This window comes from Octopus bimaculoides, chromosome 2 (genome assembly GCF_001194135.2).
Source record: "Octopus bimaculoides isolate UCB-OBI-ISO-001 chromosome 2, ASM119413v2, whole genome shotgun sequence".
Classification (NCBI taxonomy): domain Eukaryota; kingdom Metazoa; phylum Mollusca; class Cephalopoda; order Octopoda; family Octopodidae; genus Octopus; species Octopus bimaculoides.
Genome location: NC_068982.1, coordinates 77,770,433 through 77,792,992, shown reverse-complemented (window position 1 = coordinate 77,792,992; position 22,560 = coordinate 77,770,433). Strand labels below are relative to the sequence as shown.

The 22,560-nt window shown below is 35.4% G+C and overlaps 1 protein-coding gene across 1 annotated transcript in view; it reads right to left on the bottom strand.

Annotated features, from left to right (window-relative positions):
- Window positions 1-6: 6 nt before the first annotated feature.
- Window positions 7-22,560, bottom strand: part of LOC106868410 (exostosin-2) — an 81,733-nt gene continuing 59,179 nt past the window's right edge. Inside the window, exons 4-11 of the mRNA XM_014913643.2 lie at window positions 19,231-19,423; window positions 14,711-14,850; window positions 13,446-13,668; window positions 11,626-11,809; window positions 11,363-11,426; window positions 8,796-8,892; window positions 8,440-8,583; window positions 7-6,476 (exon numbers count right to left, since the gene is read on the bottom strand). Coding sequence (XP_014769129.1) covers window positions 6,126-6,476; window positions 8,440-8,583; window positions 8,796-8,892; window positions 11,363-11,426; window positions 11,626-11,809; window positions 13,446-13,668; window positions 14,711-14,850; window positions 19,231-19,423 — 1,396 coding nt within the window. The 3' untranslated portion in view covers window positions 7-6,125. The remainder of the gene's footprint in view (window positions 6,477-8,439; window positions 8,584-8,795; window positions 8,893-11,362; window positions 11,427-11,625; window positions 11,810-13,445; window positions 13,669-14,710; window positions 14,851-19,230; window positions 19,424-22,560) is intronic.

Genomic DNA, 22,560 nt, shown 5'->3' with positions numbered 1-22,560 from the left:
TCAGATGTTTGTGTAGACATAAGCTCATTCCCTCCATCAGATCGACATTACCTGTAAAGGTGTCGAAATGATCGCAGAGCAACATGGAATGAAGTGCTTTACTCAAGAACACAACGCAACAGCCGGTCTGGGAGTCAAACCCACGATCTCGTAATTGTGAGTGCAATACCTAACCATTAAGCCATGCGCCTTCACATACACACACTGTGTGTGTGTATTTTATCAACAGAAGTTTTCCTGCTTATATCACCAAACCTCTGCGTGTGTGTATGTATGTGTGTGTGTGTATGTGTGTATGTATGTGTGTGTGTGTGTATGTATGTATGTGTGTGTATATGTATGTATGTATAAGTGTGTGTACAGATGTGCGTGTGTGTGTATGTGAGTGTGTGTGTTAATGTCTCCCTGTCTTGACAATGTATGATAGTTATAAACAATAATCACTATCATACAAGGGTACCCTTGATTTCCAATCTTTCGAGGGAGAAATATTATCTCACTTGAAAACAGTAAAGGATTGGCAATGGGGAAGAGCAGAGAACATAAAAATCAAATAACCAATCACAGATTCTGGGAACTTAGTGTGTTTTTTTGTTGTTTGGAAGCTGAAGGATGACACCAAGCATAAGGAAATTAAAACTCTGGGAGGCTTTGGCAAGCAGCTGATTCGAAACAGAGACATAGAGATGTCTCTGTGCTTTTATTCTAAAATATAAAAAAATGTTACACTACCAAACACCCATAGAGTTAATGTCATACAGAAGTGTAAGGTTTTCAACCCTTTAGCATTTAAGCCAGCCATATCTGGCTCAAAAATTCTGTTTTATGTTCAAACTGTCAAAATCTGGCCTCTCACATCTACCCTAAAATGTCATTCTAAAAAATTAAACAATCACATCTTTGAAATTTAAAAGTTACAGAATAATGCATGATTAATTCAAAACGATGCAAATTAATAGGTATTAAATTTGACAGAGTAATCTGAATGCTAAAAGGTTAAACATTTATGATACAGTGCTCCTCAAAATATTATTACACTAAGCACTAATAAGAAATTTTGAGAAACCTACAATTAAAAGATATAAATGATCAAAGTGAGATTTTTAATTGTTGCTAGCACAAAACAAGGAATTTTAGGAGTGGATAGCTTAGTCCTCCACCTTTCCTCAGTACTTCCCTGGTACTTTATTTCTACAGATTTAAGTGCACTGCTAATACTGTAGTACACGGTACTGACTTATAAAATTGTTTAATATACTTTGTAGCATATTATGGTTGCATAATGAAATACCATGTGTCTACAAGTCATTAATCATTATTTTATTGTCCCCCAAAAATTAAAAGGTAAACTTGCTCTTGGCTGGATTTGATCCCAGAAAATAAATAAAGGGTCAAAACAAACACCACAAAGCATTTTTGCCAATGTTCTAACATTTCTGCCTAAGCCATAATAAACACACACACACACACATCATATATATATATATATATATATATATATATATATACACACACACACACACACATACACACACACACACATACACATACACACACACACACAGAGAGGAGAAAAGCAATGTGAATATTTCAGGAATGCTAAAAAAAAAAGCAGTTTAGACATTGAAATGAAAATATTGAGTGAAAACTGGGATCTAAAAAGATTAAAAAGTTAAAAATTAAATAAAAATATATAAAAAATAAAATTAATGTGAAAATGATTCCAAAAATTCTGGAAATTCTGAAATTGACATTCAGCATCCAAACTATTGATTTTTATTTCTACCATTGCTGGTTATACTACAGTACCATAGAAAATCAGGACTTCTACGTCTACCATCATAGATACAATATGTACCTTAATATAATGCATGTTGCTAAATATAAGGTGGCCTTGTTATATGAAAAGATATTAATTTTCCTAATGAAAAGAATAAAACAGCAGAAAAATATGTTTGTTTGTCAACTGAACATTTATTAGATTTTAACCCTTTATCATTTATACCAACCATATCTGGCCCAAATATTTTACTTGTTTTATGTTCAAACTGGCCAGATCTGGCCTTCTCACACCTACTCTACATCATCTTAAATATAAACAATCACATCATCAAAATCTTGAAGGTACAAGATTATGCATGATTAATTCAAAACAATGTTAATAAATAAGCGTTACATTTGACAGAGTAATCTGAATGATAAAGAGTTAAGTAATTAGGTAACTGGCATTATGTGAATCTAAGAGAATTAGATAATGGTTGCAATCAAAATGCATTTCACAATACCGCACTGGAAATCTCAGTCCCCCATTAAGAATGTCCTTCAATTTCATGTTGTATGTCTCTACCAATAGCATCAATGTACTTCAGTGGTCTTTGTTCCCCATAAGAATTCTGGAAGTCTCCAAAATATTCACAATGTACCAAACTTGTATGGAAAATCCAAACATTTTATAGAATTTCTGAAACTTCAGGACATGATATCCAGATTTTCCTAGATATTCTATAAATTACTGAGTAACATGTGTGAAATGACCACAATATGTATGTGTGTATTTAGGTGTGCGTGTGTGTTTTTGTTTCTGTTTTTGTACCTACCACTACCATAACTACTACTACTGCTTGACAACTGGTGTCAGTTTGTTTATATCCACATAAACTAGCAGTCCAACAAAAAGAGACTGACAGAATAAGTACCAGACTTAAAAAATAAATACTACAGCATTATTTTCCCTTCAGCAGAAAAGCAAACAGTATTCACTGAGGTTATCTTACATGCTTTGCTATCTGAGTTCAAATTAAAATTACTTATTTGGAAAATATTTTAAAGCTTTTCTATATGATTGTTCTTTTATTCTTTTACTTGTTTCAGTCATTTGACTGCAGCCATGCTGGAGCACCGCCTTTAGTCGAGCAAATCGACCCCAGGACTTATTCTTTGTAAACCTAGTACTTATTCTATCGTTCTCTTTTGCTGAACCGCTAGATTACAGGGATGTAAACACACCAGCATCGGTTGTCAAACGATGGTGGGGGTACAAACACGGATACACAAACACACACACACATATATATATATATGTGTATATATATATATATATGACGGGCTTCTTTTAGTTTCCATCTACCAAATCCACTCACAAGGCTTTAGTCGGCCCGAGGCTGTAGTAGAAGACACTCGCCCAAGGTGCCATGTAGTTGGTTACACACAGCCACTCCTGCATCACATTTTATCACTAATTTGTTTCTGGAGTTTAATAACTTGCATTTTGATGTAAGAATATAGAATATTTCTTCCAAGCAGAAATCACATTTCTGACTCCCATCAGTATATGGTGATGTACTACCAAGAAGAAACCATTTAATGGTTAATTATTTGGTGTCCCTATCTTTTAAAGTCCAAATGAACCCACTCTAACTTGTACAGTTCATTCTTTTCTCTGTTTTTGAAAGAAGAAAAATGACCATATAATCTTCTTTTAAAGTCTGTAGAACATGAATCTATGTAATAATTAGAAATACCTTCAGCCATTTATATACTATATTATTTTTGAGACATTTTCCTGCAAGCAGTTACAATTATGCCTATTGTCATAAACCTTATGCCTGTTACTATCAGAAGTATTATACATTCTGCTTAGAGTGTTAGGTATTACTCTCTAGATATTAGTTTCACAAAAGATTAAATTAGGTGTGCTATTGGATTCCATGCTCAGTTTATTTAACTAATGGTAATGTAATTTGAGCTCAGTTACCTCCCTTACATTAACTTCAGTAAATTCATTATTGTTTCCACTATGCTAGCCATACAGTTGTTGACTACCTCCCTACTGTTATTCATATCATGCCCCCCACCCCAACCAGATAGCGATTATTACCAGTCATATTATTATTATTATTATTATTTATATTTGTGTGATTATTTGTGTTTATTGAGTTCACATTAGTGAACTCTCTAATTCTCTTAAAATTATAGACTGCAATAACTTGGGCGAGATTTCTGGTTGTCAAAAAAGTAAACCTGATCATGTGCTTATTGAATATGCCACTGTATTTTCTAGATGGTGGAAAGTGTCTATCTAATACAGTGAAAAATTTGCAAATATATTTGTGGCTATTTGAGCTCCAAAGGCTGCATTAGACACCTATACAGCAGAAACACATGTCAGAATGGAATATGAAGAAAGTTAATAAATAAATTTTGAAGATGTATGATTCTCTATTTTACCTTATCATGTCTTGATTATATACTCTCTATGTGACATAGAATCCAATGAAGTGAACTCGGGATTTACCAATCAAACGAAGTACAGTTTAATTGCTGATCCTAAACGATTCTGAATGTTCCCTCTCGTTTGATGTGGTTAACCAGATATGGGATTGTATTAGAGTGCTCACAAGATACCTTCCCAGATTTTGAATCCCTATTTCTTTACATTATTACTTGAATAACTCTAAGCACTTACAGTGGAATACCTTGTGATGGAGAGACTATTCATTAATACACCTTTAAAAGACAGCACTACCACCCCAAAAAGAATAAATGAAAAATCTGATAGATTAAAACTAACACCTTTATACACCACATGAGATGGCGAATGAGTCACTTTGATAGGAAGGAGAACACTGATCTAGTCAATAATGACAATGGATTAAAGTATATATTTAAATTTTGGCAGACTCTACCATGTAACCTACAACTAGCTTTGAAGATGAACAATGGAATATAATCAGGATATAAAGTTACACCTATCAGTTAAGGAGCTGCACGCAGATAAAACTGGTAATATATACCACTGGGATTACAAACCCTATTCTTCGCTGATTAGGAAATAAATTCTTAAAAATTATAAATTAACTTTTGAAAATATCCTGTTGAGTATTAACTTACAAACAAAGAAAATAGTCAAAGAATTTCATCTGGAAGATAGAACAGAACACTACGTTCTTAAAACTCCTAGTACAAATGTGAAGGATCATAAGCCCAACTTCACTACTAGTACCTTATTTAGACTTGTATGCCCTTCTCAATCAGACATAGGCAAATTATATATATACTAATATTGTTATATATATACATATATATTATTATAATTTGTTTAGGATTCAGTATAAGAGCATTAATACAACACCCTTATCTCTCTTGTCTATTATATTACGATATAATAGATATCACAATATATTAGACAATTATAATAGCTGTCACTATAATATACAATTTACTATTATACTAATTATTAATAACAGATATTATTATGATAATTTCAATTTATCAATAAAATGTCCAGTCCCTGCTGTCTGTTATACTACAATTAACATAAAAAAGTCTACACTTTCTACAAAATAACTAAATGTTCTATCAAAATAGCTTGGTAAAGTGTATATGGTCAGAATTAAAATAAGTTCATTTCAGACTTGGCCTAAAACTGCTAAACATTCAACAGAATACACAGGTATCCAATAAACACCTTAGTTTCACATAATGCCAGTAGCGTGTATATATATATATAGCTATAAATATACATACATATATAAACACACACATATATATATTTAAACTACAAGTTTATAAAAGTTGACTGAATTTTTTTTCTCCCGTCTATTTTTCCATGCAATCATGGATTAAAGGTTTGTGTGTGTAAGGTGGAATCAATTATTTTTACAGCTCAAGAATCAAGCTGTAAGAATAAAACACTTGTCAGTCAGGTAGTCTGAGGCAACAAGCAGAGCTGTGTGTCTTGCCCAAGAACACAAGAGAAAGAATAAGGTTTGGAAGTGGTCGATGCTTAAACCTCACAAGTCCTTTCACTTTCTTCTTTCTATATTCTTGTAATTATTACATTGTAATATTTCCTCTCTTTTTTTTAATATTTAAAACTTTGCAAAATTTCAAATATTAAAAAAAATCAAACAACTTTTCAGAAATAATGCATAAGAATAAACAGGCCTCACCTTATATTCAGGCAATATATGTTTAAGTCGACTTTTTTTACAAATAACCAGGTTTTGTAGATATGTTTCTATACAGATCAATTTGTGTTATCACTGATAACATCATGTTAATGAAAAAAAATATAAAATTTACCGTGGAAGAAAAATAATGATATTTACATATGGGTTTTTTTATCATAAACTTCCAATATCATTAAATTTCTTCAGCATAGGAGGGAAGTTGTCTTTATAAAGCACTGGGTCTGCCCGGAATTCCACAGTTCGGAGAGCAACAGTGCCATATATATCTACAAACCTGTTGATGCATTCTGTACGTTCAACCATGTGATTTAAATCTAAAGACAGAAAACTGGTGTTTACACATTTTGGACACTTGAACTTTTTGCGTGGTGTGACCTTTATTGGTGCCTTACCTGTGGTGTTTGTAATCAAGAAATTAAATGCAATATCTTCACAGTTCATGTGTTCATCAACCCAGGTTTTGATGTTGCCTGGCATTGAATAAGTATAGAGGAAGTTGTAAAACTGAAAAGAAGAAAAATAAATATATTTCATCATTGCAATAAAAAATATATCATCATCATTTAAAGTCCATTTTCCATGCTGGCACAGGTTGGACAGTTTGACTGAAAACTGGTAGGTTGAGGAGTTGCACCAGGTTCCAATCTGATCTGGCATGGTTTCTACAGCTAGATGCCCTTTCTAATACCAACCATTCCAAGAGTGTAGTGGGTGCTTTTTATGTTCCACTGGCACACACACACACACATATATATATATAGATCATCATTATAGCCATTATCATTTTAACATCTACTTTTCCATGCTTGTATAGGTCAGATGGGATTTGTCAAAGCATATTTTCTACAGCTTGATGCCATTACTGTCACCAACCCTCACCTGTTTCCAGGCAAGGTAATATTTCTTCATGGTGAGACATGTTTTTCACAGAAGATCGAAAACAAACAACACCACTTGTCTGATAGTGATGCTTGTTTACAACCCTCAAATGATGTCAAGACAAGGGTACAAGGGCTCCTTTCAGTTTCCATCTACTACATGTACTCCAAAAGCTTTGGTTGGTCTGGAGCTGGAGCTGAAGATACTAACGCAAGGTGTTATTTAGTGGGATTGAATCTGAAACATATGGTTGGTAAATTAAGCTTCTTAACCACACGGCCACACACAAACACATATGGTGTAATGAAATGGTAAAAAAAATTATACAATAACAATGATGCTATTTTAACTTTCATCATCATTATCATTTTATATCAGCTTTCTGTGCCAGCATGGGTTGGGAAATTTGACAAGATTTAACAACTCAGGGCCATTTCATGCTCCAATATCTCTGTTTAGACTTGGTTTCTATGGTTGGATACCTTTCCTAATCTCACCCACTTTATACAGTATACAGGATACTTGGAGGAGGACACCAACCCTAGTGCAAAACTAAAGATCTTAAACAGGCTCCCATAAAATGCATGTTATTGTTTAGTCCTAAGTCAGCTCTGACTGAATGCACAGATCATCAAAGACATTCCAGTCATGACCATTGCATCTATTTGTCTCAAACAACATATCTAGCACTACATTATTCAATGTCCTGGAGGAGATGGGAGTGGAAGAAAAACTGGTGACAATGGTAGGACAGCAAAAATTGCTTTATTTCAACCACATTATCAGGACTCAGACCCTCTGTGCCCCCATCCTTAAGGGCTAGGGATGGATGGAAAATGGGCTCACAAGCAACAAAGACAAAGATGGAGTGACGACATTAAGAACTGGGTGGCAGAATCCTGGTAGAATATACATGAGACTGCTGTGTGTATGGTGAGGGATGGTGGTCTCTCTACAGGAATATACCCTAACATTTCTGCTTTAACCCATTAGCATTTCGATTACTCTGTCAAATGTAATGCTTATTTATTCACAATGTTCTGAATTAATCTTTTTGTTATCACATAGCTTTGAGATTTTGATAATGTGATTTTTTATATTTAGGACATTGTAGGCTAGGTGTGAGAGGCCAGGTCTGGCTGGTTTGAATGTAAAACAGGTAACATATTTGGGTTGGATATGACCAGTTCAAAAGCTAAAGGGTTAATGTGTCTCATTGCAAAGAAAGACAATCCTCTCACCAAACCATCTGTTGTAAGCAAGAAAGGTTGTTAGAAATCATAGTTTGTAGAGAACTTGTCCCTATGCCTTCTCTTCAATAGACTACTGGTACTTAGATACACCTTGTCAATCTACAGAATATGAAATGTAAATGTAATCCAAGGTCTGAAATGAAAAATATAAGACACTGAAATAACTTCTATATAATTTCTAGATGAACTTTAATCATAAATCTGCTCAATCAAAGATGACTTGATGCTAAACAACAACCAGATATATCAAAATGGTCAATGACTGTTCACACTTGCCTTTTCTCATTCACACACTCAGCCAAGACAAGATATTTTGGAAATAATTATTAACTTACTTTGTGATAAAATGCTGCTCCAGTAAGTACCATAGATATGGAATTGGTCCATTCTGATTCATATTTCCACTTCTGAGTGACATTATCAAGTAAATGTACTCGAGATGGGAAACCCACCAATCGATCTGAGAATTCTCGCCAAACCTGTGAAAGAAAACAATATATGATATAATGATATATATATATATATATATATAGAGAGAGAGAGAGAGACAGAGAGAGAGAGACAGAGAGAGAGAGACAGAGAGAGTAAAAGAGCAAAGAAGTAGACCCAGAAGACTTGACAGTGATTATTATTTAAAACTCAAAGATTCCAAATTAATTTCTGTTTCTGCTGTAAACAAACACTGACTTACCTGATAACCAAATTCTAATTCATCAGCTGTCAACATTATGATATCATCATCTAATGCCAAAATGCAATCTGTTTTAATTTCACTGTAAGGGAAAAACCTGTAATAAAGAAAAATAAGAAATGTCTTATCTATTACAATAGCCCCAAAAGAATTGTTTTGAATAAAAAAAAAAAGGATGTATACATCAATTACTGCCAACTGTAAGTTCAGTGGTCCCACCTAAAAATGAATGATTGAGTCCTGGAAGAGATGAGATTGGAACAAAAGTTGGTGATGATAGTCAGCTGAAGAAAATTGCAATATTTTAGCCTCACTTTCAAAGCCAAAAGTCTCTGTGTTATGGAAACCTTCAGACTAATTGTCAATTTCCATTTAGTGCAACATTGCAGAGATTTTGTTTCCTTTCTTTTTGTTTATTCCACTTTTGGGTGAATTGGTGTTCATGTTTTGGTAAGCATGAAATATACTGAAATACACGTATCAAAACACTATCTTCTTAGGTATTGCACTGTCTGTCTACTTTGACTATCAAAATTAAATAAAATTAGTCATCTGGAGAGGAGTGAGGATAAACAGGTAAACGAGTAACATTAAGAGAGAGTCTCATTTTAAGTAACTTGAGAAAATAACTGGACATCTAAAGTTTTGGTTGGCATATGGATGTAGGGGATACTACTGTTTCAACATTTGATACAAAAGGAAGACTGCATGCCAGGCAAAAGTGTGTTGCAAACTACAGGTGGAAAGTTATTATCATTATTTTATGTATGTATTCTGTGTTGGTATGAGTAGGATTATTCAACAGCATCTGACAAGCTGCAGGATTGTGTCCAACGCCAATGTTTGCTTTGACATGATTTCTACAGCTGGTTACATTCCATGTTGGCAGGGGTTGGATGGTTTGACAGGATCCAATAAGCTGGAGGACTGTGTTGAACTCATATCTAGTGGTATTCATGAAAATGACAGATTGAAAGGATCTGGGGAGGTAACAAGGTAGTTAGACAAGAATATAGAGCTTTAGGCCATACAAAAGAGATAACAGAGAATTAAGATAAAGGGACAGATGTCATATTAATGGTCTGTACAACTCATAATAGCACTTACAAATTGGCTTAGTAGATGTGATACTGGTGATAGTGAATTGGTGGGTCTAAAAGAAGGGGGCAATACCTATGGATCTGACAGTGTCCATGAGTACTTGCTGGTCCTGGAAGAAGGAGAAGTTTTTGCAGCCATTTGAGACTGATGCTATTTATTAATGGTCTTCTTGAATTTTTCCAAGTCAACACCTGAAGGAAAGATATGAAGAGAATTTCAGAGGGCCAACATTCTGGGAAAGAAGGACTTGGTATAGCCATGAGTGCAAAGCCTAGTGGATGGGAGGGAGGGAGGGAGGACTGAACACAAGGGTGATTAAAGGAGGAGAGATAAGAGGGTCAGAAATGCCTAAGTGGAAGTGGCATGAGTGAAATTTGCTCCAAGAAGCAGAAGTTATTTGAGAAGACAGGAAACCTGTGGGCCAAAGGCTTGAGTATGTCCATGAGTGACTTTATGCCAAGCAACTGGATAGCTCTATGGTTTAGGCTATTTGCATGTGAAACAGCAGCAGCACTGTCCTAGATGGTCTACCTCAGTTAGGGTTATAAACTCAAAACAACATCATGAAATGTGTGTGATAAGAAGCTTGCTTCCCAACCACATGATTCTGGGTTCACTCCTATTGCATGTCTTCTACTATAGCCTTGGGCTGAACAAAGCCTTGTAATTGGATTTGGTAGATGGAAACTGAAAGAATCCCATCGTATAATGTGCAAGTGTGTGTGTGTGTATCTATGTGTGTATGTCTTTGTGTCTGTCCCCCCCCCATCATCACTTGGCAACAGGTTGTAGTGTGTTTACATCCCTGTAACTTAGCAGTTCAGCTAAAGAGACCAATAGAATAAGTGCTAAGCTTCAAAAATAAGTTTTGGGGTCAATTTGTTTCAATAAAACCCTTCATGGTGGTACTCCAGCATGGCCACAGTCAAATGACTGAAACACATAAAGAACAAAAAAATTTCTTCATTCATTTTATATCTATCTTTCCATGCTAACATGAGTTAGATAAATATATCACTGAGGTACTGTTTCACACATGAATTCCCTTCTTGTAAGTAACCTTTAACTAGTTTTCAAGTAGGAGATTTTAATCTTACATGAAAGTGCAGAGTGAGTGGGCTGTTGACAGGAAAAGTGACTTTCACAGAGCCCAAACGTAAATACACACACACATACACATAAATAGATACACACACGCATACACATACATGTACACATATACACAAGATGGGTTTCTTTCAGTTTCCATCCACCAAATTCATTCAGAAGGCTTTGGTCAGCCTAGACTATAGCAGAAAACACCTGCCCAAGTAGCTGTTACCTGTCAAAAATTGTGAACACCTTTAATAAAACAAAATCAACTTGGTTGGATATGAAAAGTGACAAATATTAGAACCAAACAGAGACATTATTTAAAGTTGTAGTTTAAAACAGAGAGGGTAAAAAAATATATATATGTCCCTTACCTGTTTCCTAATTTATTTTCACGTGTCTTCACAACTTTTAATGGTTTACCTATTTTGGGCCAATCTATATCAAAATGTAAAATAATTTGCATTAAAGGAGAGTAACTAAGAACCTTTCAAAATCAAAATATAAACAGATATAAACCACAAATGCAACCTATAGACACAGTATTTATTTCTGACTAGTGAAAGTGTTTTCCTCTCATAAACCTTATTCTTCTTGAAACAACTCATGAATTTTAAAATTAAATTATGATACATACTCTGAGGAGGTTCTTTATTTTGGTTATTCCATACAACAAATACTTTTGCCAAACTTGGAACGCGAGCCACTTGCTGAATTACATTAAACAGTGAATCAAGACGATCATAGGTCAAAATGACAGCAGTAAAACCAGGTGACTGAGGTGTAATCATGGGCAGAAACACTTGGCGTCGAACTCCAAGCTATGATGAAACATAAAGACCAATCAGTATTTTCAGAAATAAAGTAAGAGTAGTGGAAGTTGGCAGCAAAATATAAGAAAGAAATACAAATACTTGTAAACACATTAAATATTTAACATTTACAAATCAGCACAATTCAGGCACATAAGATAAGAAACTCTAAGAGAAAGCTAAGCAACAAAAGGTCTTCACATAAGAGGCATCCCTTCTTTTATACATTTCAGCCCTTAACACCTTACACTCTTGAGCAATGGGGAGGCCACACCTAGGTCATGATTCTTGGATGCACCCTGGCAGCCACATTCTGTGCAACTGTTTTTATTGCAACCAATGCCTTCATGAATGGTTAAGGAGTCCTGAAATCACTTCAGTCTGAGACATCAGTTGGCTGTAGAGAAAAATTTAGCCTTCTAGACAGATCCAACTGGAACTTTCCTCAGCTGCTTCTGCCATTGCCTTGAAAACTCTGATCCTCTTTTTACCAAAAGTTGAAAGCCATTTCATGAGATTATGGACATATTTGCTCACAAACCTCTTTGCAACCACCTTTATGGCAAGGAAGCCAAATTCACCATTCTGCTTTCGTATGACACAGTGAGTTCAAGGAGAATCACTTGTTTTGATGAAAGTGAGTTGAGGACAGTGGGAAGTGAAAACTAAATTAATAAAAATTCAAAGGATACTGTATAAGTTAAATTAGTTTAATACTTTAAGGGCCTAATTTCACTAGAAAGAATGTATCTGATCACTTTGGTATAAAGGTTAGCACAGTCATCTGGATTAAAACAGATACTTGGCTGAAGTCTCAAGGGTATACATTTATTTCTATTTTGGATCAATGTTTATAAAAGGACCTGATTTTAATTTACTTTAAAGTTTATCTTTATTTTTTGTCTTAGACTGTGGTAATGCTGGAGCACCGCCTTGAAGAGATTTTAGTCAAACAAACGAGCCCCAGAACTTCTATTTTTTTTAAGCTTGGTACTTATTCTCTTTTACCGAATTGCTAAGTTACAGGGATGTAAACAGATCAACACTGGTTGTCAAATATATATATATATATATATATATATATGACAGGCTTTTTTCAGTTTCCACCAACCAAATCCACTCACAAGGCTTTGGTTGGCCTGAGACTATACTAGAAGACATTTATCCAATGTGCCACGCAGTGGAACTGAATCCAGAATCATGTGGTTGGGAAGCAAGCTTCTTATCACACAGCCACTTTTGTGCCTAGAATCAATAAAATAAAAATAATTATTTTAAAACTAAGATAAGAAACTAAAACTTTCAATTATAGTATTTAGTTGCTTTTTCTAGATCTGATATTGAATTTTGACAGAATTACTAGCTTAAAAAATAATTTGAAAATAAAATTATGGAAATATAATTACTGCTCATCAATGACATATGTGGCTATTAAAATGTTTCTATTTGACAATCCACTCATTCACAAGGCCCAGGGCTAGAGTAGAAGATACTTGTCCAAAGTGCTATACAGTGAGACACAACTTGGAACCATGTGGCATGGAAGCAAATTTCTCAACCATATGGTCATATCTTTGTAAAAAAAAAAACTTGATATACATCAATCCAGAATTAAAAGCAAGGAATCATTAATTAAACAACTTACTGAAGGTGGTTCATTCCAATCCTCATAGGGGCGTGCAGCATAGGGAAACACCCTATCATTTATAATTTGTAAAGTGGTTAAAGTAATATCTTTCAGGGACTTGAAATATCGATCCCAATAAAACTGAACTTGTCGCCTCATTTCATAGATTCGTTCCATTGAAAATGCCTTCACAATATTTAGCACTTGGCCAAGTTCATCTTCTCGAATGACCACAGCAGCCCTATAAAATTAAAAGGAAAAAAACTGGAAATGAAAAAGAATTCAAATAATTTTCTGAATGTACATATAGTCAACATCATCACCACCACCATTTTTATGCTCCAATTTCTTGCTGGTGTAGGCTACACAAGTTGTCATGAGTCATTTTCTATTAGTAAATACTGTTCTCATAGATTGGTGCTTATACGCATCATTTGGCTTGGTTTCTACAGCCAAATGCCCTTCCTATAACCAGCCACTTTACAGAGTGTACTGGATGCATTTTCTCATGGTACCAGCCACCAGATAGGTTAATAAGTCTTTGGCAAGACTGGACTAAAGGTACCTAACAACTCTAATACTTTCTCCACTTGTTTGCCATCCATAGATTATTATACACATTTTAAATACATTTTATTAGTATTTCTATGCATACATGCATGTGTGTCTACTTATAAATAAATTCCATTCATATTTACCTAGTATGTGATAGAGTAAATGCTGGAATTGCCTACATTAAATGGGTCATAACTCTTACTGAGTTCAGAAAAAGTCTGCATTAATCTTTTAATTCTAACTTCTTTTTTTACTACAGGCAAACACATGTGACTAAGAGAACTTCTTACAATTTGTTAACATAATTAGTATCATTTTTATTTACATTGATATTAGATATTAATATTTGGTGCTATGGAAAAAAAGCATTAAGTACATTCTGTAAATTGGTTGGCATTAGGAAGGGAGTCCAAACATAGAGGTCATGTCAAAGCAGACAGAGGAGCATGATGCAATTCTCCAATTCATCAGATCCCATCAAACAGTGGATGAACTTAGAATCATGGCTTGGAGTCTGTCAGTGAAGCTGTTTTTCTTTTCAGTTTTGATAGTTCTTACAATGTCTAATATCATTTTACAAGGAAAATATTTACAGCTTTTTTTTTTCATAAATTAATTATCATTCCAATTAGTATATTTGCATATAAAAAAAAAGAACAGAAAAGTGCAGTGAATAAATAGATGATTGATAACAATAATTATGAAAAAATACAATAATTAAATAATACCTTTTCCAGTCAAGTACTTCAGAAAATGGTAATACATAACCATCAGCAACAGTAACAGGGATGCAACCAGCTTTTAAGGCATCACTGAATGCTGACTGGCCCAAACGAGCCCGACGAATAACCAGACAGAATGTAGCATTCTGAAAAGTGAAACAGTTAATAGACATTATTATTATTGCTGTTGTTATTATTATTATTATTATTATTATTATTATTATTGAGTGAGGAAGTAACGCATGCCATCAAAGTGACACTGGGGTACAAATGTACGATTATCCATCTGGTAAGGGTACACAACCACGTGTGCACGACATGGTGATCTCAATTCAAGTTAAACAGTACATGACCTTGCAGGTGGGGCCCAGTTAGAATTTTCTTCAGTCCAAGTAGCCCATCCCACTCAAAAGGTCCCTCAATAAGGTTTATTTTAAGGACAATGAACAAAACACCCATGTTTCCAGAAGTGAATTATTCAAACCCTAAAGAATTCCTCTCAACACATGGCTATGATGCTCCCCCACTACTTCTGCTCATGATTACAGATGCACATATCGTCAGCCACCAAGGGACAAGCTCAACTGGGTATGGTCAAACAACTGACAAGCAAATCTGTGGTATTGAGTAGAATATCTGCTGTAGCCCATCTTTTATACCAAGACAAAACAATGTACACAATAACACTTCAGTTGAGTTCAAAAGCCATGAGAGCCACTGCCTTGTACTGCATCAGGGCATTTATTATTATTATTATTATTATTATTATTATTGGTGGGGTGGCAAGTTGGCAGAAGCATTAGCTTAGTGGCATTTCATTCCACTTTGTTCTCAGTTCAAATTCTGCCAAGGTCAACTTTGCCTTTCATCTCTTTGGGGTCAATGAAAGTCGAACATTGGAGTCAAAGTAATCAACTAGTACCTGCCCCTCAAAATTTCAAGCCTTGTGCCTATAATAGAAAGGATTGTTGTTATTGTTATAATTAATGCAAAATACAATGAAAAACAACCACAAAAATACAAAGTGACTTCTTTCCTAACCACAAGGCAGAGAGAAAGGAAATAATCAAAAAAGAATCAATAAAAGATCTTTACAAAAGCTTTCTTTTATTTGTTTTATCTTTTAGTCAGGCAGGAGGCAGTACCCATGAACCTTTACAGGGCTTCTGAGACTGGTGAGTCAGAGGGAGGAAGGTATCCTCAAACTGAAGACCTGGTCCAAATGTTTGCAACAGAGTGAAGTCCACCACAGTGCTAGATGGTGATGTAAAATTGGTTGATAGATTAAGTCTACCACCCAGGTAGGTCATAGCAGTATTTGAACTTAGATCATAAAGAGCTAAAACAAATATCAAAAGGAACTTGTCCAATATTCTGAAGACTACTAGTTCACCACCTGAAACTGGTACTTTATTTACTGATCTTGGAGGGACTAAAGTCAAAATTGACTTTGGCAGGATTTGAACCTGAATGCAAGATACCAGAATACATACTGTAATGCATTTTGTCCCATGCTCTAATAACTCTGCTAACTTGTAACCTTTAAGAATATTGATAACACTACAATGAAAAAGTGAGTAAGCTATAGTAGAATATATAAATGATAATTTTATAGACACACACACATATATATGAACACTGCACGTTTTTTTCTCTCTCTGTTTTTTTCATTCTCACTCCATTTTTTTCCCTTGTTATCCTTTCTGTTGAAGAGCGTAGGCTTGAAACGTAAAAGACTTTCCCATTTTCCCCCCAGTGTTAAACTATAACACCTGCTTGTTGTTCCTACACCTGTCTTTGTCTTTCGTTTTCTGTAAATTTGAACTATATATATGTATATATTTCATTGACAATATAATTACATTTGAGATTTTTTTTCCCTTTTTAACAAAAACACTGCTCCAGCATGACCCCCAAAATTTTTGATAAATACTTATCTGAACATATGCTAATAACACCAGTTTTATACATTGCCAGTAGGTGTGTGCATGTGGGTGGATGCACATGTGCGTCTGTATGTTCAGATATAGCTTCACATCTGGTATTTTTAAATCTATAGAAACCAAACTAAAACAATGCTGCAGTTAACAAGTATTCTCAGGTTTTCAACATAATTTGGTCCTGTAAATTCAGGTGTAGTCCAAGAATTGGTACAAAATGTGGCTGACATCTTGATATATGTAATTAGAGGGATTAAACCATTAATTATTCTTCAGCAGGGTTAGCCGAATCAAGAAGAACAATGTCCTTTGTCTAATGTCACACTGTAATGGCAATGACATGACTTGAACCTTTGACCAATTAGGTAGTAATTAACTAAAAAGTGGAAAAAATAATCATTTTCCTTATTAAACCTTTAGCATATTTTAACCAACCATATCCAAACAAAATATTCTACTTGTTTTATGTCAAACCAACCAGATCTGGCCTCTCACATCTATCCTACAATGTCATTCTAAAAATATTCAATCATATCATTAAACTCTCAAAGCTAAGAGATAATAACATGATCGAAAACAATGTGAATAAATACGAACTGCACTTGACAGAGTAATCTGAATTCTAAAGGGTTAAATTCTGAGCAGAAATGAACAGAGGAGCCATCAAGAACAATGTAGATGTCACAGAGAAAGCATTTGAATGGTTGTAGCCAAGAAATCTGAAGGTGTGTGGCCTAATGGTTAGAGTGTTGCACGAAGATCATAATTTTTGATTCCTGGACTGGGCGGTGCATTGTGTTCTTGTGCAAAATACTTCATTTCCTATTGTTCCACTACATTCAGCAGTAAATGAGTTGAAATAATAGCTGAAAAGTTAACTTTTGACAGACCAGCATTCTGTTCAGGAGGAAGTGATGTAATCTAGAGAAATAGGGTTAAGCTCTAACCTTAGGTCTCATGACAGACCTTAAAAAATATAACAAATATTTGTGACCAGTGAGATCAGTAGAGTGCCACTTGGATACAGGTGTAGATTTGATTAAAATAGATTGGGTCACCTGAATGAAAGTACATGCTGTTCATGTATGAAAGTACATACATGAAACACCCAATAACATCATGTTATAACACTTGTGATGTATCCAGGTATTGCATTTACAGAAATATGTACAACTAAAATACCAATTAATTACCAGCAAATATGCAGCAGAGTGGGAAGAATCAACATAAAATGTATATAAATATGGTCTGTAAGGCCAAAACAAAGCAAATATAAGGGTAGTTAGTTGGGAGGAAAACATAAAAAGAATTAAGAAGAGAAAAAAAAATGTAGTAATTAATAGAGAAAAGCAAAACATAAAAGTTTCACAGTTGTAGTTGTTTAGCAAATGATTTGATCTGAGAGTGTGGCCGTTGCCAGTACCGCCTGACTGGCCTTCGTGCTGGTGGCACATAGAAGCACCCACTACACTCTCGGAGTGGTTGGCGTTAGGAAGGGCATCCAGCTGTAGAAACTCTGCCAAATCAGATTGGAGCCTGGTGTAGCCATCTGGTTCACCAGTCCTCAGTCAAATCGTCCAACCCATGCTAGCATGGAAAGCGGATGTTAAACGACGATGAACGATGATGACTGTGTTGAAACTGAAGCAGCTATATTGTAGAAGAGCCTATTCTAGCTGTTTCATAATACAACATCATCATTATCATTTAACATCGATGTTCCATCTTAGCATAGATTGGACAGTTTAACAGGATCAGATGGGTCCAAGGAATGCATTGTGCTCCAGTGTCGAGTTTGGCATGGTTTCTATGGCTGAATGCCCTACCTAAAACAAAGCTGTTAAATTCTCTTTAAATTTATTTTTATTCCATGGGATGTCAAAATTTTCATTGCACAACTGCAGTTGTATGACAAAAATGTCAACACTTTATGAAATGAATATAAATATATATTTAAAGAGAATTTAGGCGGTTTGATTCTCATCACACTGACACTGTTGTGTTGCTGTTTTAGTGCTAATGCAAGGATACTGAAGATTTTGTTCAACCTATATATACTGACAAGGTTTGGTCTGCCATTCAGCTGTCCAGCTATTATCAGAAAATCCACTAAGTGGTTATAAGTAAAAAGGGGTCACAAACAACAATATGGCAAAATGAATAGATTTACTGAATTATGATAGCTAAAGCCAAGTAAAGAACTATATGGAATTATTAAAAAAAACACTGAACTGATGTTATATTTTGGAAGTGATAAAGTCTACAGGCACACTTAACAGTTGTTGCTTGAGTATATTTCATTTCTCTTACTTTTTCAAAACATTTGATGTTTGTAGTGAAAAATATTTTTGAGGACATAAACAAACATCAACTACTTTGAAATAGAGAAGTGAAATATAGACAAGCAACAATTGGTGAGGGTGTTTATAGGCTTTATTAATTATGACTCTGCCTAATATAACAAATATTGGTTTCAACAGTTCAGATCACAATTCTTGCAAAATAATTCAAAACTTAATTAATAAACAACAACAGAAAAACAAAACAAAATAAAATAAAATAAGAATTTAGATGATGAATAATAACCTGTAAAACTTCAGGATATTTGTAGACAACAGATTCCCGGCATCTCTGAGAGAAATTAGAAGGTTTCTCATCACTCTGACAACGATCGAGCAACAAAAGACGTCCATCTCCGCGCGCTAGGTGATTCAGTTCTTCTCTATATTCACGGTGCAAACCTGCCTGAGCTGATATCAATAGCCATCTTCTTGTTTCACTACAAGAGAAACACATGAAGAGTAATGTCTTTGCCTGGTATAGCATTTTAGTTGCAAATGTACATAAATGTATACTGGCATACATTCACACACACATGCACACATATACACAAACATACACGTATATATAGGTAGGGATATTTATTTATTTTGTTTATTAACTCACTAGCATTTAAACCAGCCTAAATATTCTACTTGTTTTATGTTCAAACCAGCCAGATTCAGTCTCTCACACCTACCCTACAACATCATTCTAAAAATTAACAATCATACCATCAAAATCGTGAAGCTGCAAGATACTGCATGATTAATTCAAAGCAATGTGAATAAATAAACATAACATTTGACAGAGTAATCTGAATACTAAAACCAATTGCCCAACTACTGATATACAGAAGTATCCATCAATGGGTTGTATCAGCTCAACTCTCTTCAAGGATCTGAGAATGGGACTTATTATCAGGTCATTAAGTATGAAATGTCCAATTTTGAGCTGAAAGTTTATTTTACTTTATCTCAACAAAAAGCAATGCAGTTAATCAAAGTATGCACCTAAATTAACACAATTTTGCCATTTTATCGGTAGCTTATTTATGCCAGCAGCGAAGAATTCTGGAGAGCAAGGTCATGAAATCACAAAAGGCTGTTTTTGCATCTTCTTCATATTTGAAGATTTTTCCTTGCAAAAAGTTGTTTAATGCCTGGATAACATGATAGTTGGTGCAAGGTCTGGTGAATATGGTGGATCACAGAGTACTTCCAAGTTCAGTTCCTGTATCTTGAGTAGCATCCTTTGTGCAACATGTGGTCGAGCATTGTCTTACAATCTCGGTTGTTTAATTGCAAGTTCACTCATCATATCAACCAATTGGTTGATATATACATCCACTGTAATTGACTTGTCAGGTCTCATGAAGCTGTAGTGGATGACACCAGCATTGGACCAGCCAACAGCTTTTTTTGGTGAATATTATTTTGGACTGTGTTTTGGTACTTCATCCAACCACTGTGCAGAACAATTCCTATTGTTGAAAAGAATCCATTTTTCATCACACGTAACAATACGATGCAAAAGTGGTTTGCTTTTATGTCATGACAGCAAAGAACAGCAAATTTCAAGACGATGTGTCATTTGATGCTCGTTCAGTTTGTGTGGTACCCACTTGTCCAGCTTCTTTACCACACTGATTTGTTTCACACGGTCCAATACAGTTGGAATCAAAACATAAAACCTTGCTGCTGACTCATGCGTAGTTTGAGATATATCTGCTTCCACTACAGTTTCCAGCTCATCATGATCCACCTTGGTCTCAGGTCTACCACGGGGCTGATTTTCAAGAGTAAAGTCACCAGACCAGAACATCTCAAACCATCAACATACAGTGCACTCACCACATCTTCACCAAACAACTCATTGATGTTTCGAGCTGTCTGGGATGCATTGGTTCTACAGTGGAACTCATATTTATAAACAACACAAATTTTTTATCTATCTATGTGTTCACAAAAACTGATTTACAAGAGAAAACTCACAATATAATTACACACCATGAACTGCATTTCAAAAAGTGATGATGTAACTCTACAATGTTGTAAAACAAAGAATTGTCAGGAAAAACATGTCAAACTTGGTGCATAAGAAAATCGGACATTTCATTCTTAATGATCTGATACGTTTATGCATTTTCTATAGACACTAGAACAGAAACAGTATATGTGCGTGTGTGTGTGCAGGCATGTTTGTATATATGTGTATGTATGTATGTATGTGTGTTATCATCATCATCATTGTTTAATGTCCACTTTCTATGCTGGCATGAGTTGGACAGTTTGACTGAGGACTGGCAAGCCAGGAGGCTGCACTAGGCTCCAGCTGAATGCCCTTCCTAATGCCAACCATTCTGAGAATGTAGTGGGTGCTTTTTACTTGCCACCAGCATGGGGACTGGTCAGGCAGCACTGGCATCGACCACGCTCAAATGGTGCTTTTTATGTGCCACCAGCACTGGCGTCAGCCACACTCGAATGGTGCTTTTTACATGCCACCAGCAAAGGTGCCAGTCAGGCAGCACTGACATTGGCCACAACTATGATTTCATTTGACTCAACAGGTCTTCTCAAGAATAGCATATTGCCCAACAATTGAAGGGTATTTTTAAACGGACCGGTTATGCAACACTGGCATCGGCCACAGCTATGATCTCACTTGGCTTGCTGGGTCTTCTCAAACACAGCATATCTCCAAAGGTCTTCATCACCTATTGCCTCTGTGAAGCCCAACATTCAAAGGTCGTGCTTCACCACCTAATCGCATATCTTCTTGGGTCTACCTCTTCCACAGGTTCCCTCCACTGTTAGGGTGTGACACTTCTTCACATAGCTGTCCTTATCCATATGCAACAGATGACCATACCAGTGCAGTCGTCTCTCTTGCACATGACATCTGATGCTTCTTACATCTAACTTTTCTCTCAGGGCGCTTACACTCTGTCCTGTAAGCACACTGACATTACACATCCAGTGGAGCAAACTAACTTCATTTCTTTCAAGCCTATGCATGCCCTCAGCAGTCACAGCCCATGTTTCCCTGCTGTGTAGCATGGCTGTTCACACAGATGAATCATACAGTCTACCTTTCACTCTGAGTGAGAGGCTCTTAGTTACCAGCAGAGGTAGGATCTCTCTGGACTTTGCCCAGGCTATTCTTATTCTGGCAGCTACATTCTCAGAGCATCCACTCCCACTACTGACTTGGTCACCTAGGTAACGGAAGCCATCAACTACTAGTTTTTAACCCTGAAGTGCGATGGAACCTGTTTTCTGTACATCTTCAGTGTTTATTGCACCTGTGCATCTGCAACAGACAAAAACTATCTTCCCAGTTAGCTTTCCTTTGATATTGCTGCACCTCTTATGTGTCCATAGCTTACACCACGTACATCTTATGGAGTTTCTACCTACACCTTTTCTACAGATCAAGCAGGGCTATCTACATGAAGGGGTTTATAATTTGTCTGCCTTCCTACTTACTAAGACTTTGGTTTTTGCTAGATTGATTTTAAGGTCCTTCGATTCTAGACATTGCTTCCACACCTGAAACTTCTTCTCTAGTTCTGGTAGTGATTCAGCTATCAGA